We start from the raw sequence: 16,124 nt of genomic DNA, 5'->3' as shown, positions 1-16,124 counted from the left end.
TAGGTAATAAGAGTGGACAACCCTGCCTCATTTCCCAGTCTTAGAGTGAAAGCATTTAGTATTTCACTATGAAGTATGCTGTTAGTTATAGGGCTTTTGTAGATGTTCTTTTTCAGGTAGAGGATGCTCCATTTTATTCCCAGTTTGCTGAGAGATTTTTATCAAAATTGAACATAGGATTTGTATCAAATTAATCTTAGAGACATGCAAATAAAATCTTAATGAGATTCTACTATATACCTACTAGAATAGATAAAATTAAAAAGACTGACCATACCAAGCATTGGTGAGGATATGAAGCAACTGGAATTCTCATTCAGTACTGGGGGGCATGTTGTACCACCACTTTGGAAAACAATGTGATGGCTTCCTAAAAAGTTAAGAATGTATCTATCCAAGAGAAATGAAAATACATATCCACACACAAAAATGTTACCTGAGTGTTCATAGCTTCTTTATTTGTTATATCCAAACACTGGAAAGAACCCAAATGTTCAACAGGTGAATGAACAGACGACGGTGGTATATTCATACCACACAACAGCATAAAAAGAAGCAAACTACCCACATGAACCTGCAGTGATGTAGATGGATCTCAAAACTTACGCTGAGTGAAAGAAATCAGACCAAAAAAGACTATCAGTGTATAGCTCATTTACACAAAGTTATTGAAAATGACAACTAATCTATAGAGACAGAGAGCAAAGCAGTAGTTGCCTGGGAACAAGGGTTGGGAGAGGAAGGGTAGACATGGTGAAGTTTTTGAGGATGATGGATACGTCCATTTTTTTTTTAATATTTATTTATTTGGCTGCACCAGTCTTCAGTTGCACACAGGATCCCAGATCTTCGTTACAGCATCTGGGATCTTTAGCTGCAGCATGAGAACTCTCAGCTGTGGTATATGGGATCTACTTCCCTGACCAGGGATCAAACCCAAGCCCCCTGCGTTGGGAGCTCGGAGTCTTAGCCACTGGACCACCAGGGAAGTCCTGGGTATGATCATCATAGTTGTGATCATGGGCATTTACAAATATCAAAACTTGCCAAACTGTGTACTTTAAATATGTGCAATTAATACCAATTATACCTCCATTTAGCAGTTTAAAAGCAGAATAGTAAAATTTTAAGAGAATGTTAGTGATATATATAAGATTAAAAATAACCTAAGAGCAATATTCTGAGATCATAACCATATACAAAATTAACAGGAGGGTGGGGAGAATGTCTTGAAACAAAAGGAGTTAAAACTCTCATCCTAACATAGGGCATCAAAATTCAGGGTTATTACTGATTTTGATATTTAGAGAAATTTCAGGGTTTCTTTTAAAGTGCAGAGAATCTTCAAGTCCAGTAGAAGTGACTCTAGTTAGCCACTGGGTCCTCCCACATTAAGAGGCATCAGTGCCAACCTGTCGAAGGATGGGGAGTAGACTCACTGGCTTCCCAAGTCACATCCTGTGACTCTTCCAAACACTCCGAGCCAGGAACCAGGTCAGCACCCCTACAAGGGACATATGAGAACCACCAACCCCATGTTCCCTTCTCTGCTTCATCCCTGCCTTCTTGGTGTTTAAACTTAATTAACAACAATCAGTGATCATAGGGCAATTCCACTGCTGGGCAGACATCTGAAGGAAAGAAAACAACTATTTCAGAGATATCCGCACCCCCATGTTTACTGTAGCATCAATCACACTAGCCAAGACCTGGAAACAGCCTAACTGTCCATCAATGAGTGAATGCATTAAGAAAATGTGCTAGGTTTACACAGAATGGAATATTTTCAACAAAAAAAAAAAAAAAAAAAGAGGGAAACCCACCTTTGGCAGCAACATGGATGAACTTTGAGGGCATTATGCTAAGTGAAAGAGTCAGACAAAGAAAGATAAATACTGCATGATCTCACTTACACGTAGGATCTAAAAAAAACTGAACTCAGAAACAAGAGTAAAATGTTGGCTGCCAGGGGCTGGGAGTTAGAGAAATGGAGAGATGTTGGTGAGAGGTTACAAACTTTCAGTTACGAGATGAGCAAGTTCTGGAGATCTAACGTACCACATAGTCACTGTACTTAGCAATACTGTATTATATACTTGGAAGTTGCTACATGTCCTCACCATCACCCAAAACAAATGACTGTTATGTGAGGTGACAGAGGTGGTGTTGTTCAGTCATGTCTGACTCTTTGTGACCCCGTGAACTACAGCACGCCAGGCTTCCCTGTCCTTCACCATCTCCTGGAGTTTGCTCAAATTCATGTCCACTGAGCCAGTGATGACATCCAACCATCTCATCCCCTGCCCCATTCTCTTCCTGCCTGCAATCTTTCCCAGAAGCAGGATCTTTTTCCAGTGAGTCGGCTCTTCACCAATTTTGTGGTAATTATTTCATAATAGATAATATATATCAAAATATCATGTGTACACCTTAAACTTATAAATATTATATGTCAATTACAGCTCACTAAAGCTAGGAAGAAAGAAAAACAAATCAGTCATCTCTGAGTCCGGTACAATGCTGAGGCGGAAGTGACCTCACAAGTGATGTGAAAGTTGCTCAGTCTTGTCTGACTCTTTGCAACTGTATAGTCCATGGAATTCTCCATGGAATACTGAAGTGGGTAGCCCTTCCCTTTTCCAGAGAACGTTCCCAACCCAGGGATCGAACCCAGGTCTCCCGTATTACAAGCAGATTCTTTACCAGCTGGGGCACAAGGGAAGCCCAAGAATACTGAAGTGGGTAGCCTATCCCTTCTACAGCAGATCTTCCCTACCCAGGAATCGAACCAGGGTCTCCTGCATTGCAGGCAGATTCTTTACTAAGTTAGCTATCAGGGAAGCCCTCACAAAGAGCAGAACTAAGGGGAGGCCCAAGGAGCCAGAGTCTCTGTTGGAAAGGACCCCAGCAGCCTCAATACCAGCAGGAAGCAGAGGTTCCAGGCCCAGGGGGAATGGTAGGGGGCCTGGATCAGAGCCTCTGCTGGGAGGTGAAGAAACATCCAACGCATGAAATGACCACCCCCAGGATTCCACCCAGCGTGACTCCCTCAGTCCTGCCTCACCCTGCCTCCAATCACATCCACTGTCTGATGCCCACTGTGGACCCACAGCTCTAGGAGACAGGACTACACGGCCCGAGCATCAGGGAGTTTACCTTCCAGTGAGAATCCCAGAGGGAAGACATGTGATGGGGCGGGGCAGGTGCTCAGTGATGAGTTCCAGACCCTTAGTGCTGTGGTTAGAGGTGCCACTTCACCAACAGTCAGCCGGGCAGTGGTCCTCACGGCAGAGTAGGTGAGAGGCTATCTCGGCCTTCTCCCTGGGGCTATCCAGGCTCTCTAGCCTCAGAGCTGGTGGGTGAGCTGGGGGGCCCGGGGACAGGCGGAGAGCTGTCTCTCACAGAGCTCCAAAGCCCTCGCCACGGCCACTTGCTGGCCAGGCCCAGGCCTTGCAGCAGCTGCGTCCTCTCCTCCATTCCCCCTCTGCGGCCTAATGGTGGTGCTGGTCTCCACAGGTCACCAGCCACAGAGGCCTCCCTCAGCACTGGAGTGCACGGACACTGCCATTAAGGTCACAGCTTCAACCAGCTTCAGTGTCTCCATTCACATTTCAAAAATTGATATAGCTGAGATCAGCTGTCTACCCCCTAGGAGGTGGCCAGAGGTCAAGTTTAGGTTGCAAGGTCACTGCTCATCATGACTTCAGGTCTATCTTTATGGGTGGAGCTGTTCTCATAGAACGGCAGCTGCTGTGAGCTGGGAACTAACCCGATGGGCATTTGCTACAACATGTATCCCTACTGATCCCACCCAAATGATTCGCTCCAGTTTAAATGAAAAGCCCAAGGGCTGGCTGTGTGCTGGGCGCCTGGCTCCCTCAGTGATGAGGGCTGGGCAGGCTATGGGGACCTGCCCCTGAGTGCGCCACCCGCTGAGATCTGCCTCTTCAGCAGGGCCTGGACACTGGTGGAAGGACACAGACTGGGAACTCGACCAACGCTCTGGGGCAGAGTAACCAGCCAGCCCAGGGACTCCTCCTCTTAGCCTGGGCCTCAGAGAGCAAAAGTTGAGCCTTGGGACTTTGCCCTTCTTTGTCAGAACAGAAAATAACATTTGTTTTGGTGGAGGCTTCCAGCAACCTTGTGACCGGACCTTGACCTGACCTTAAGAACAAAGGATCTGATGCCAAGAAGCTTGCAACAACTAACCACGCCACCCTCCTTTCCTATAAAAGAGCTTTGCTGAAAGCTTTCCGGGAGTTGGGGGTCTTTTAAGGCAGAAGCCACCCGACTCCTTGCGTGGCCCTGCAGTGAACCTCTCTCTGCTCCAAACTCTGACATTTCAGTCTTGTCTGGCCTCACTGTGTGTCAGGCACAGACTGGCATTCAGTAACGGACACAGGCAAGGCAGATTAACATAACCTGGAGACCAATCAGCCAGGGGTTAGGGGACACAGAGGAGTCCACGGCTTTCAGGCCTGTGGGGGAGCCAGGGGACTAGTCTCAGGAAGAGGTGATCTAGCAAGGAGATGTGGGCAGGAATGTGTAGAGTTCACTGTGGGTCACAGTGAAATTGATGGAATTTCCTTGGTTGTCCCCTTATCAGTGTGAACCATCAGAATTTATAGGAGAACAAAGTCAGTGCCAGAGAGGTGGCGGGCCCAGGCTACGCAGTAGGATGGCCAGGATGGCCCTGCGGCTTTGCACCAAACCCCAAAGGTACATGGCCGAGGGCCCCGGTCAGGGGTCAGGTGGCCTGTGTCCTGGCCAGAGTGCCAACATTTACTAATCCTCTACCCTGGACAGGTTGTTTACTTCTCTTGAGTCCTTGGCATCTGCTAAATGCAAATAAAAATGTCCTCCTTGACTATTTCACAGAGTGGCTGTGAAGAATCTGGAAGAAATTTAGATATTGTATAAGGCTCTATTGGAGAAGGCAATGGCAACCCACTCCAGTGTTCTTGCCTGGAGAATCCCAGGGACTGGGGAGCCTGGTGGGCTGCCGTCTATGGGGTCGCACAGAGTCGGACACGACTGAAGCGACTTAGCAGCAGCAGCAGCATAAGGCTCTATGGGCTTCCCAGGTGGCACCAGTGGTAAAGAACCTGCCTGCCAATGCAGGAGACATAAGACATGCGGGTCTGATCCCTGGGTGGGAAGATCCCCTAGAGGAGGGCACGGCAACCCACTCTAGTATTCTTGCCTAGAGAATCCCATGGACAGAGAAGCCTGGCAGGTGACAGTCCAAGGGGTCGCAAGGAGTTGGACATGCCTGAAGTGACTTGGTACACACACACACACACACATAAGGTTCTATAAATAAGCGGGGTCAAGTCCAAGGACTTCTATGGGAAAGCTGAGGTTACATGACTTGCCCAGGGCCTCTCAATGGTTACCAAGGGCCATCCATTGGCCATCTGGTGCCTCTGGCTTTCTATGACACCCCAGCCCTTCTGGGTACCTGCTGGTGGCACTTTCTGTGGAACACTGAGCCTCTCTTGGGGCCATCCCAGCAGATGAGACCCTTAGACTCCAATCCTGCCTCAGACATACACAGGCCTGTTACCCGAGTGGCCCAGATCAAGGTCGGCCTCTGCAGGATATGCTGCAGCCCAGGGGGGAGACAGAGCAGGAACCCAGAGCCACCAGGTCAACCCAGACACTATGGAGCCCCACGCAAGCTGAGCTGTCATCTGGGAAGAGAGATGTCCAGTTCTGAGCAGGTGCTCCAAAGAGGTTTATTATATCCACACTGGGGAGCCCCAGACTCCTGCTCAGAACAAGGGGCTGAGAACATCCAGTCAGGGAATCACGGCCACCCCAGGCTGACAGGCCTGGCGCCTGTGGAGATGGTGATGCTTCTGCTTCAAACACAGCCAACTCCCTCCCTCTGCCCTTTAAGTCTCCTCGTAAAGAGGCAGGGCTGTCCTTTTCATGACAAAATGAGGTCCCTGGCGGTTTCCTGTCTGACACCTATCAGCCCCCAGAAAGCTTGACCCAGGCCCTCTGTCTGCTCTCCAACCTTGGCCAGCATCAGCAACCGCATGTCCAACACAGTCAGCCGACCCTCAGCCCAGCGGCCCCTGGCCTGCTCCTAGAAGCTGCCGGCTAAAGTCTGGAGCGGATAAATTCTATTAGGTGCTCCAACTGCTCCTCCAGGTGCTGTTCATCCCCGTGGTTCTCAATGACCCAATCGAAGGTCCTGAAGTTGTCCAGGCCACACTCTGACTCAGCGTCGTCCACCCCTGCAGAGAGGTATGGCAAGGTCAGGCCCGTCCCTCCCAACAAACACAGGGCATCGAGGCCTGCGGGCCCCACAAGGAGCCATCCTCTCTTGAATGCTCCTCAGCCCCTCAGAGCTAAGCACCACTCACCCCAGAGGGCACTCCCACACTCCTGAAATACCGGGACATCAGATTCAGCGGCCCACAGCACCTGAGTCCCGCAGAGGGGCCCACTGACGTCTTCACTTGTCACTGCCATCTCAAACCACAGACAATCCAAATGGCAATTTTGTTTTCATTTTATGTAAAGCCGGTCGTGTCAGTTTCTATCCCGACATCTCCAATTCAGGCCCCTCAGGAGGCAGCATGTGCCATTCTCAGTGAGGCTGGTAACAAGGGCATCTACCTGGTGGGTCCGCTGTGACTATAAAGTGAAATAATGTGTTCAAAACGCTTAGCCCAGGCCAGAGTGAGTGCCCAGGAGATGAGTGTGCTTAGACACTCAGTCGTGACTCTGTGCAACCCCATGGACTGTAGCCCACCAGGCTTCTCTGTCCATGGGATTCTCCAGGCAAGAATATTGGAGTGGGTTGCCATTAGGAAGCTATTCACCTTGTTTAGGAAGAGTCAGACCCACTGATCCCTCAAGTCACAGTGACCCGGGGCAGGGAAGACACCTGAGCTATGTCCCTCAACTGCCACAGAGCAGGTCCTGGGCTGGCACCACTAGGGCCATCTAGAGAGCTTCCTCTCCCCATCCCCCACTGTGTTAATCAAACAGGAGTGAGGTTTGTCAGGCCTGCCCTCTGACCCACTGTCAGTGCCCCCTCCAGGCTGGAACACAAAGGTGAAGGACCAGGGGCAGCAGAGGGTCCCAGCCAGACCTCCAGAAGCCCACTGGCCTAGAGAAGACAACCCAGGTAAGGGAACCAGGCCAAGGTCACAGGGAAACCCTTACCCCAAGGACACCATCCTCTACTCAACTCCACTTATTAATCTGGAGGCACTCCTGAGCCCAGACCTCAGACTCCTTTTTATAACCCCCTGCTCACACTCCCCAGCCTGCCAGGGAGACAGCGGAAGACCGGGAATGTAGGGGTGGGTAGCCCGGTCAAAGGGGGCCAGCCAGCCCGCATGCTAAGCCCTGGGGCAGAGGCTGTGAGCAGCTCACCTGGCGTGAACACCCAGCCCCGCTGCTGCCGGCTCTCCTCCGTGGCCACCACACGGACCGTCTGTGTCACAGCCCCATAGGCCTCCTGAAACCACTGGATGTCAGACACCCTCCGTGTATCACTCACCAGCTACAGGAAAAGAACATGAACCAGTGACCAACAGGACGCGGTGCAGGAAGCAGCAGGACCGGACGCTGGAGCCAAAGGGGAGCGAGGGAGACCAGGCCCCACTCCCAGTAAGCAGGAGCCCAGACCTCAGAGCCCAGACAAGTGTAGCCCCATTCCCTGTGATCACCCAACCAGCTGGAAGGGACAGCCACTCCTCCCTTGAGGCATCCCTCCCTGATCAATGCAGCCTGAGCCCTGCTCTTCCCACCCTGTGTGCTGTGAGGTGAAGAGGCCTCAGGCTCTGAAATCAGATCGGCCAGTCATTTTACAGATGAACAAACCCAGGCCAGAAACAAAGATACCTTAATCAGTCCCTGCCCCCAACACCTTTCAAAATGGAAATATGACCTTGTCAGTCCCCTGCCCTAAGTCCCTCTAAGACTTCCCATCATTTTAATAAAATCCAAAACTCTCACCCCAGCTCACAAGGCCCTTTAAGATCTGACACCTATTTCCTGTCACCTTCCCTTCATTCATTCTGCTGCGTCCAGCTGACAACCTTGCCCTTTCTTAAACATCCAACCAGGTCTCCTCCTCAGGGCCTTTGCCCTTCCTGCTCCTTCTGCCTGGCTCCCTCACTTCAGAGAGGTTTCTGCTCAAATGTCACCTTCTGGGACAAGCTGACCCTACCATCCTGGCTCCCTTCCTGTCCCTCTCAATTCTGATACGCTGTTTATTCTCTGACCACTAAGTATTCATTAAACCATCATTCTCTCTCTGTGGGTTGATTGTCTGATCCCTGCTCTGTAGAGTAGCTCCATGAGGGGAAGGACTGTGTCTTACTCACTACTCTGTCCCTGGCCCATAGCACCGCCTGACCCACAGGGAGCATTCAGGAGCACACAGTCAATGAATGAATGATCAGTGAATAAAGAGACCAGATGTTCTTGTCCAAGCTGCGGGCATGGTCACTCAGCCAATTATTAAACAAATACTACGAAGGGAAGAATACTCACTCCAGCATTCTTGCCTGAAGAAACCCATAGACAGAAGAGCCTAGCAGGCAACAGTACTTGGGGTCGCAAAGAGTCAGACACGACTGAGCGACTAACACACACCTGTCAAACGCCTGCTGTGTGCCTGGCACTGTGTTAGACTCTTGGAGTAGAGTTGTAGGCAGACCTGGTACTTGCCCTCAGGGAGCTCACAGTCCAGTGGGAGAGACACTCTAAGCCAGCAGCCTCACTAATTACCGGGCAATCACAGCACGTATCAGCTTGCATCTGGACCTTAACACTGTGAAACCAAACTCCTGGTTTTCTCCCCAAACTTGTTCTGCCACATCATCCCTGTCTCAGAAAATGACAACTCCAGCTGCCCAACTGCTCAGAACAAAATCCCTGGAGTTGTCGCCTGTCCTTCCACCCTAGAGCCATCATATCAGGAAATCCTACTGGTTCTATGTTCAAAACCTGTACAGAATTTACCCCTCTCTCCACTCCCCTGCCACTCCGAGTCAAGCCATGGCCACTTTGCTGTCCTGTGGAAAGATCCTTGGCCTGGCCTCTCTGCTTCCACTCTTGCCCTCCTCCCAACAGCCAGGAAGTACCTCTTAAATCTTAGATCATCTTTAAAATAACTTACGATCAGATTATGCCTCTCCGCTGCTCAAAAGCCTCCAGTGAGTCCCCATCTCACTCAGAGCAAACTCCAGGCTCTTCCAGAGAACCTGCATGACTTGACCTCACCTCCTGCCACTCAACTCTCACCTGCAAAACTCCATCTAGGTCACCCCTTACTTCCTGCAGGTCCTGCTCAAATGTTATCATGTCAGTGAGGCATTCCCTAATACCCTTAACAAAGCAGCAACCAGGGCCTCCTCATAGCTGTGGCCTGCTTTCTTTTGCCCCTTAGTAGCTATCTCCACATATTCTATATTTATTTAGGGCCTAACTCCCTCTACCCCCAGCCACAATGTATGTATCCTGAGAGTATGGACTTCAGATTTTCACATGATGTATCCCCACATCACCTGGAACCAGTCCTGGTACAAGAAGGTGCCACTGGCTGCCTGAAAGAATGAGGAAGGGAAAGGGTAAGGAGCTACAGGAGCACCTGAGAGGGAGCACCAGTTAGGACCTGGGCATCACGGAAGGCTTCCCGATGGAGGCGCCACGGACGCTGAGCTGGACCGAACCAGGTGAAGAGAGAAAGGAAGAGCGCTCCAGGCAGGTAGAAGGACACGGGTGGAGGCCCTGATTCCAGAAGGAGGTTGATTTATTTCAGGAACAGAGAGAAAGCCCATGTTGCTGCAGCTGAAGGAACAAGGAGGCTCGAAGGGCAGCAGGAGCCGATCAATCAAGGCCCAGAAGTTCATGTTAAGGATTTCAATTCTCCATCAGAACGGCAGGACAAAGGGTTCCAAACATGACTTGGTTTGTGTTTTTAAAAGGTCACTCTGGCTGCTGTGTGATGAATGGATCACAAGGGACAAGAGCCGAAGCAGGGGCCAGTGTGGGGGCTACTCCAGTTGTCTGGGTGAGAGAGAGCGGGGCCTTGGGCCAGGGAGGTGGCCGTGGAGAGAGAGAAACGGACATACCTGGGGAGGGACGGAGGGCTGGGGAAACAGATTTTCTCAGTGCCACCATAGAGCCCACTCACCCAGACAGGCTGGCAGACACCCTCCACAATCTTCCTGCAGAAGAAGCCTGGGTCAGCCTGGCGCTTCTCCTCGCCCCAGCAGATCATGTCGCTCCGATAGGCCTCTTTGTAGGTGCTGGCATCCATAAGTCTCTGGAAGTCCAAGCCGTGCTCCTGCCCAATGCACATTCTGTTTATGCCACCAGCCTCTCAACCTCGCTGGTCTCCCCTAAAACAGAAAGAGGGTGCCCCACCACCCCCACCTTGACCCGCCCTCCCTGAGGGCTGCTGCAAGGACTCATGAGGTTGCCGCCAGGACAGAGGCCTGCAAGGGAAAGCAGCCTAGAAACTGAGAAATCCCGAGCACTGGCAGATAGATGGAAGAAAAGTCTTGAGGTCATCCAGAAACTGTCTTGGCTTGCCTTTAAATGTGTGATGTGGTTTTCTCTTCTGCAACGGTTTTACCTTCCCAATTATTTCTGGCTTAAACTAGTCCTGGAATTAGTCTGCCTCCCTTGGGCACACAGGCTCAGCCTTCACCCAGAAGTGGGAAGTCTTAAAACACTGCACTCCGTGTCCTTCCACTACGCCTTCTGGCACTGTCTGTCCCCATCCCAAAGCCCAGGAGACCCGGCTTCCCTGTCTCTCTCCCATCCCCCCATCCCCTTCCTCACTCCCAATTCCGGGCACCTTTGCTGAGTCAGCCTATGTTTGGCTCCGGGCACTCCTGGAACCCTGAGGCAGGAGGGGCAGCTCCGACGCCCTGGGCAGCTGCTTCCAGGCAGGCCTCCCTTTCTCCAGGGACACTGCAAGCAACGGGGTCCATCAGAGGGCCCCAGAATGGGAGGGTTCAGGTTTCAGCTCCCCTGGCATTCAATGCAGCAAGACCCTCTCCCCACTCAGTCTCTTCATGGGCAAACTGCGGGGGCCGTGGCCCAGCCAGTCAAATCACTACTACCACCTAGTCCCAAGGTGAGGCCAACAGCCATCTCCCATTTATAAACTAGTTTCCCACGAACTCTACCATGGGAGAAGGTTAGCTGCCAGGGGCATTATGGTCGGCCTGTCACTTACAGTCCCCACTGCAACTGAAGAAATCAATGCGTTAACGTTTCATTTTGAATCTGTTTTGTAATGGGTGTAAGGCACGAAGTGGTGCTGGACTTAAAAACAGCAGGGGCAGGCTGGCCTATCAGAGTCTCCTACTGAGGTTTTAGAAACGCCAGTTCCTGCCCACTGGCCCTACCCCACCCTCCAGCCTGGCTCAGCAGTCTGGACTGGGGCCTCATTCGGGAAGTCTGGAAGCAGACCAGTGGTATTTAAACTGTTCCTCTGAGCCCTGGGATTTGGAAGTGTCAAGCCCCACTGGGGAAGGCTGAGTACCTCCCCCTCACTCAAAATTGCTCCCAGTCTGTCTACTGGATACAAAGAATCTCTGCATCCAATTTCATTTGGGAAAGGTTTCAATGAGGAAAAGATTTTGAAAACCACTGACTCTGTTACCCCAGGACCCCCCAGGCTGCCACCCTACAAATGCGTCTGTTGTGCTGGTGGGAGAAGACCAATGGCAGAGGGAACAGATTCATTTTGCGTGGACTCAGCCGCCCAGACACGGGCCAGCTGACCAAGGAACCGTAAGTACAAGGACACACCTAGAGGTCAAGGGCAGAAATGCAAGCGAAAGCCAAGCGCAGGCTCTCCATGGTGTGGGCAGCTGATCCCAACTTCCAGGCTCCCTTTTTAAAATCTAAGGTTCTGAGATTCCTGTTTATTTTTTACAGTCCTATTTTTTTTTTAATCTACGTGGTTCAAAACTCAAAAAATAAATATTGTTTACAGTGAAGCATCTCCGTTCTCTGTTCCCCAGCCACACAGCTCCCCTCCTGGAGGCAGCCAGTAGTCCAGTCTCTTATGTATCCTGCCCAGGCTCTTACACAACCCAAGCATCCAGAATGGTGCTGAATGCGCTCCGTATGTATCTGTTGAATGGCTGAATATATGAGCAAATATGTTTACAATTTTCCCCATTTTTATATAAATGCAGCATTCTCTACGGTATTCCCAGGTGGCACTAGTGGTCAAGAACCTGTCTGCCAATGCAGGAGATGTAAGAGACGTGGATTCCATTCCTAGGTCTAGAAGATCCCCTGAAGGAGGGCATGGCAATCCACTCCAGCATCCTTGCCTGGAAAATCCCATAGACAGGGGAGCCTCGCAGGCTACAGTCCATTGGGTCACAAAGAGTTGGACACGACTGAAGCGACTTAGCAACAGCAGTGTTCTCTATACACTGTTCTACATCTTGCTTTTTTTCACTTAACAATATAACTTGACAAGTCATGTGATTAAATTTCTAAGGGGAGAATTCCATGGGTTGTGGCGGGCCAACTTTAGAGGGGGCGGGGGAGGTGATCTGTGTCATATTTTTTGAACAAGGGTACAGACTGTTACCAATAACACTGCATCAGAGCTGCCAACTCACATCTACAGCCTTTTCTGGACACATTTTCCTGAACATCCTCTAGGGAAGGTGGCCTGAAGTGAGTAAGGCCAATGGGAAAGAAACTTAAATGGAAAACGCCGCCCTATAGGTCCACCTATAGAAAGCGGAGAGCTGTGTGTCACCCTGCAGCACAGGGTCATAGGGACCCTGCTAGTGACTCAAGCGACAGCACAGTAAACAAAGCTTGGGAGCTGGCTCCTTCCAACCCACCAGGTGCCACAGAGCTGCCACCTACCTGAGCGTACTGCTCCTTGAGTGGACCGGAGAGCCGGAGGATAGCACACACATCAGCCCCTAGCCTGTGAGACAGGGAGAGCCGGACCCCATTAACCTAAGGCTTCCAGGCCCCAGAGGAGTGAAGCCCCATGTCAGATGTCAGTACCCATATAACCTTGTCAGGTCTCAACTTCCCTGATCTCCTCATCTGTAAAATGGGGTAACAATGTCTGTTCTGTCTCCCACAGGATTAACATGAAACTCAAATGTGAAAAAGCCCTGAAACTAACAAGTAAGACAAATAAACGTATAATTACAGTGGGAAGACCCCAGGAATATTCAGGGTGGATTAGGTTACTGCTGGGCTCCCGAACTTGTTCTCTCATAGCCAGGGGTATCTCAGTCTTAAAGGACTTGGTCTGCACACATAACAACTCATTCATTCACTTGCTCAATTTACTCAACCAGCCATCTGTTGGATATTGTATTTGGATCCAGGTGATACAAATGTGAATAAGCTATGCGATTTTGGGGACTTCATTATTGGTCCAGTGGTTAAGACTCCATGCTTCCACTGCAGGGGGTAGGGGGTTCAATTCCTGGCCAGAGAACTAAGATCCTGCCTGCACATGGCCAAAAAAAAAGATACATGACTTCTGCCCTGACTGTGAGATGCTCACAGATTCACTTAAACACTGACATGGTGAGGTGGGTGTTCTTATTTCCATGTTTCAGGTGAGGAAACTGAGGTTGAGGGAGGAAAACAGACTCACCCCAAGGGCCACTGCAAGTCAAGTACTAGTAACAAAGCCAGTATTGTAAAATGCACCCTAGGTGGTGCAGTGGTAAAGAATCCGCCTGTCAAAGCAGGAGACACAGGTTCAATCACTGGATCAGGAAGATCCCCTAGAGTAGGAAATGGCACCCACTCCAGTATTCTTGTCTGGAAAATTCCATGGACAGAGGAGCCTGTCAGGCTACAGTTCAGAGTGCTGGAGAGTCGGACACGACTGAGCACACACACGCACACATTGGTAAAATAAAAATACAAGCCAATGTTTAGTCCCAGTGCCTGTGCAGGTGTGTTCAGTTGCTAAGTCATGTCTAATTCTTTGTGACCCCAAATACTGTAGCCCAACAGGCTCCTCTGTCTTTGGCATTTTCCAAGCAAGAATACTGGAGTGGGTTGCCATTTTCTACTCCAGGGATCTTCCAGACCCAGGGATCAAAGCCCAACATGTCCTGTGTCTCCTGAATTGGCAGACGGATTCTTTATCACTGAGCCACCTGGGAAGCCATACCTGTAACTAGGTGCTAAGAGTTGTGCACATTATCTCATTTAATCCTTACAATCACCCTATTATCTCCAACTCACGGATGACAAAACTGAGGAACAGAATGCATAAGAAACTTGGACAAGATCATACTTGAATAAAGTCGTGAGTCAGGATTTGAATTCCAGCAGTCTACTTCCCGAGTCTGTGCTTCTGACCACAAATTGATTGATGTGCTGGGTGGAGAAATGTAACTTGGAAAAAGGTGGCAGATACTTAGTGGTGAAAGATTCAGGTGGCAAACTCTGCCTTGGATTTTCCACAACCTCTTAGACTCCCCATGGTTCCCAAAAGCAGCCTCCTAGCACCCTCAACACACTGGCCTTCAACAGGAGAGAAGCCCCACTCCACCTTCTCTGGCTTCTGTGCTCTCCTTACCCAGAAAAAAATGCTCCTACACAGAACATCTTCCTTTGGGAGAAAACCTGCTAAAATTCCCTGGTGGCCCAGGGGTTAAGACTCCATGCTTTCACTGCTAAGGGCTGGGATTCCATCCCTGATTGGGGAACTAAGTCTCAAAAGCATGCAAGCAGAGGCCAAAAAAAAAAAAGACACTTAAACAAAAAACTATTAAAGAAGCAATGGGGAAAAGCAAAAAGAACTCATTCCTTCAAGCTAGATGAAAGCTGAATTTGAGTCCTGGATCTACCAATTACTTTGTGTTCCTGGCAGATTTGGGTGGTTTGTCATTTGAACTTTTCAGAGTCTCCTTTTCTGCATGTGCAAAATGAAGATACTGACTGAAAATACCACACAGTACCTAACAACAGTATCTGGCAGACAATAAAGGCTCAATAAATCCCATCAACTAGGTGGAGTGCTAGCTAAGGATTTGTCTGTGGAGTCAGGTACACCTGGGGTGTGGTCTGAGGCAAATCCTTTGTGACTCAGTTTCTTCTTCTGTACATTACCTCAAAATACTCTCTGGAGGATTAGGAATGGTGTATAAAAAGCGCCTTGGTAGCAACTGTTACTAATACTTCTTGAAAGATCTATAGCCCGCCTGCTTCTTTGAGGTGGGTGTGTGTAGACTGCTGTTTTTCCTGACGGTGACAATCCTCCACTTCTGGCCACCCAGTGCTCCTTCTGCCCTGCAACCTGAGGACCCCAACTCCAAAGCTCACTCCATCACACCCCAACACACCCTTCGTGTCACATGATTCGGGGTCTCCCGGTCCTCCTCCTTCCCCACCCCACGGACACCTGCTCTGAAGCGCCTCGGTCACGAAGTCCTTCCCGGATTTCCTCTTCCCGCTGAACAGCAGCACCAGCCCCGGTACGCCTCCCAGCGGGGCCATGGGGTCACCACGCTTTGCGATCCCTAAAGCTAACTTTTCCCTACCCCTTAAATCCGACCACCGGCCCAGAATGGACGCGGCCACTCGGTGGAGCGGCAACAAGGAGGGGTTCCGCCCCCGCCGCCGTCTTCTTCATAGCCGTGGAGACGACAGTCAGCCAGCACACGTGCTTCCGTGGTTTTAAATTAAAGCCTGCGCAAGTGGAATATGGAGAGAAAGAATGTTAATTCCTAGGGCAGCCTTCTCCCTTAAAGAAGCTCCCCTACCAGAACTCATTTGGAATCGTCCAACCCGCCCACAACCTGACGTCACGGCCCCGCCTTCTTAGCTGACACGCGTGACACGTGGGGAGGAGGGAGTTGAACGCAACTATTCTCTTCCCGGGGTGGTGACGTCTTAAAATTTCCTAACTGAACCTCACACTGCCTGCCACATAATCCTACAAACACACCCAAAAAAGAATAAACTTGTTCATATTGCGAAAGCTTTCAGTACTCCCTGTTTATCTGTTCATTTTAATGCATGTGCTAAAGCAAATCCATATATGCCCCCCACAGTGAAAATAGGTGTTTCTGGATGCGAAATAAGGCGAGGACTCGAGGGGCGTGTCTTTGTGATGTCATGGTGGG

At 50.2% G+C, this 16,124-nt stretch overlaps 1 protein-coding gene across 4 annotated transcripts; it reads right to left on the bottom strand.

The window, feature by feature from the left end:
* Positions 1-432: 432 nt before the first annotated feature.
* On the bottom strand, positions 433-15,511 carry PMVK (phosphomevalonate kinase). 4 transcript variants are annotated; one of them, XM_024988238.2, is made up of 5 exons: positions 12,883-12,941; positions 10,835-10,950; positions 10,166-10,318; positions 7,396-7,525; positions 433-6,245 (listed from the first exon to the last, which is right to left on the bottom strand). In XM_024988238.2, exons 3-5 carry the CDS (start codon positions 10,289-10,291, stop codon positions 6,109-6,111), a joined length of 393 nt encoding a protein of 130 aa, XP_024844006.1. In that variant the 5' UTR covers positions 10,292-10,318; positions 10,835-10,950; positions 12,883-12,941; the 3' UTR covers positions 433-6,108.
* Positions 15,512-16,124: the final 613 nt, after the last annotated feature.

Source organism: Bos taurus, chromosome 3 (assembly GCF_002263795.3).
Source record: "Bos taurus isolate L1 Dominette 01449 registration number 42190680 breed Hereford chromosome 3, ARS-UCD2.0, whole genome shotgun sequence".
Taxonomy (NCBI): domain Eukaryota; kingdom Metazoa; phylum Chordata; class Mammalia; order Artiodactyla; family Bovidae; genus Bos; species Bos taurus.
This window is presented reverse-complemented; position numbering and strand designations above follow the sequence as displayed.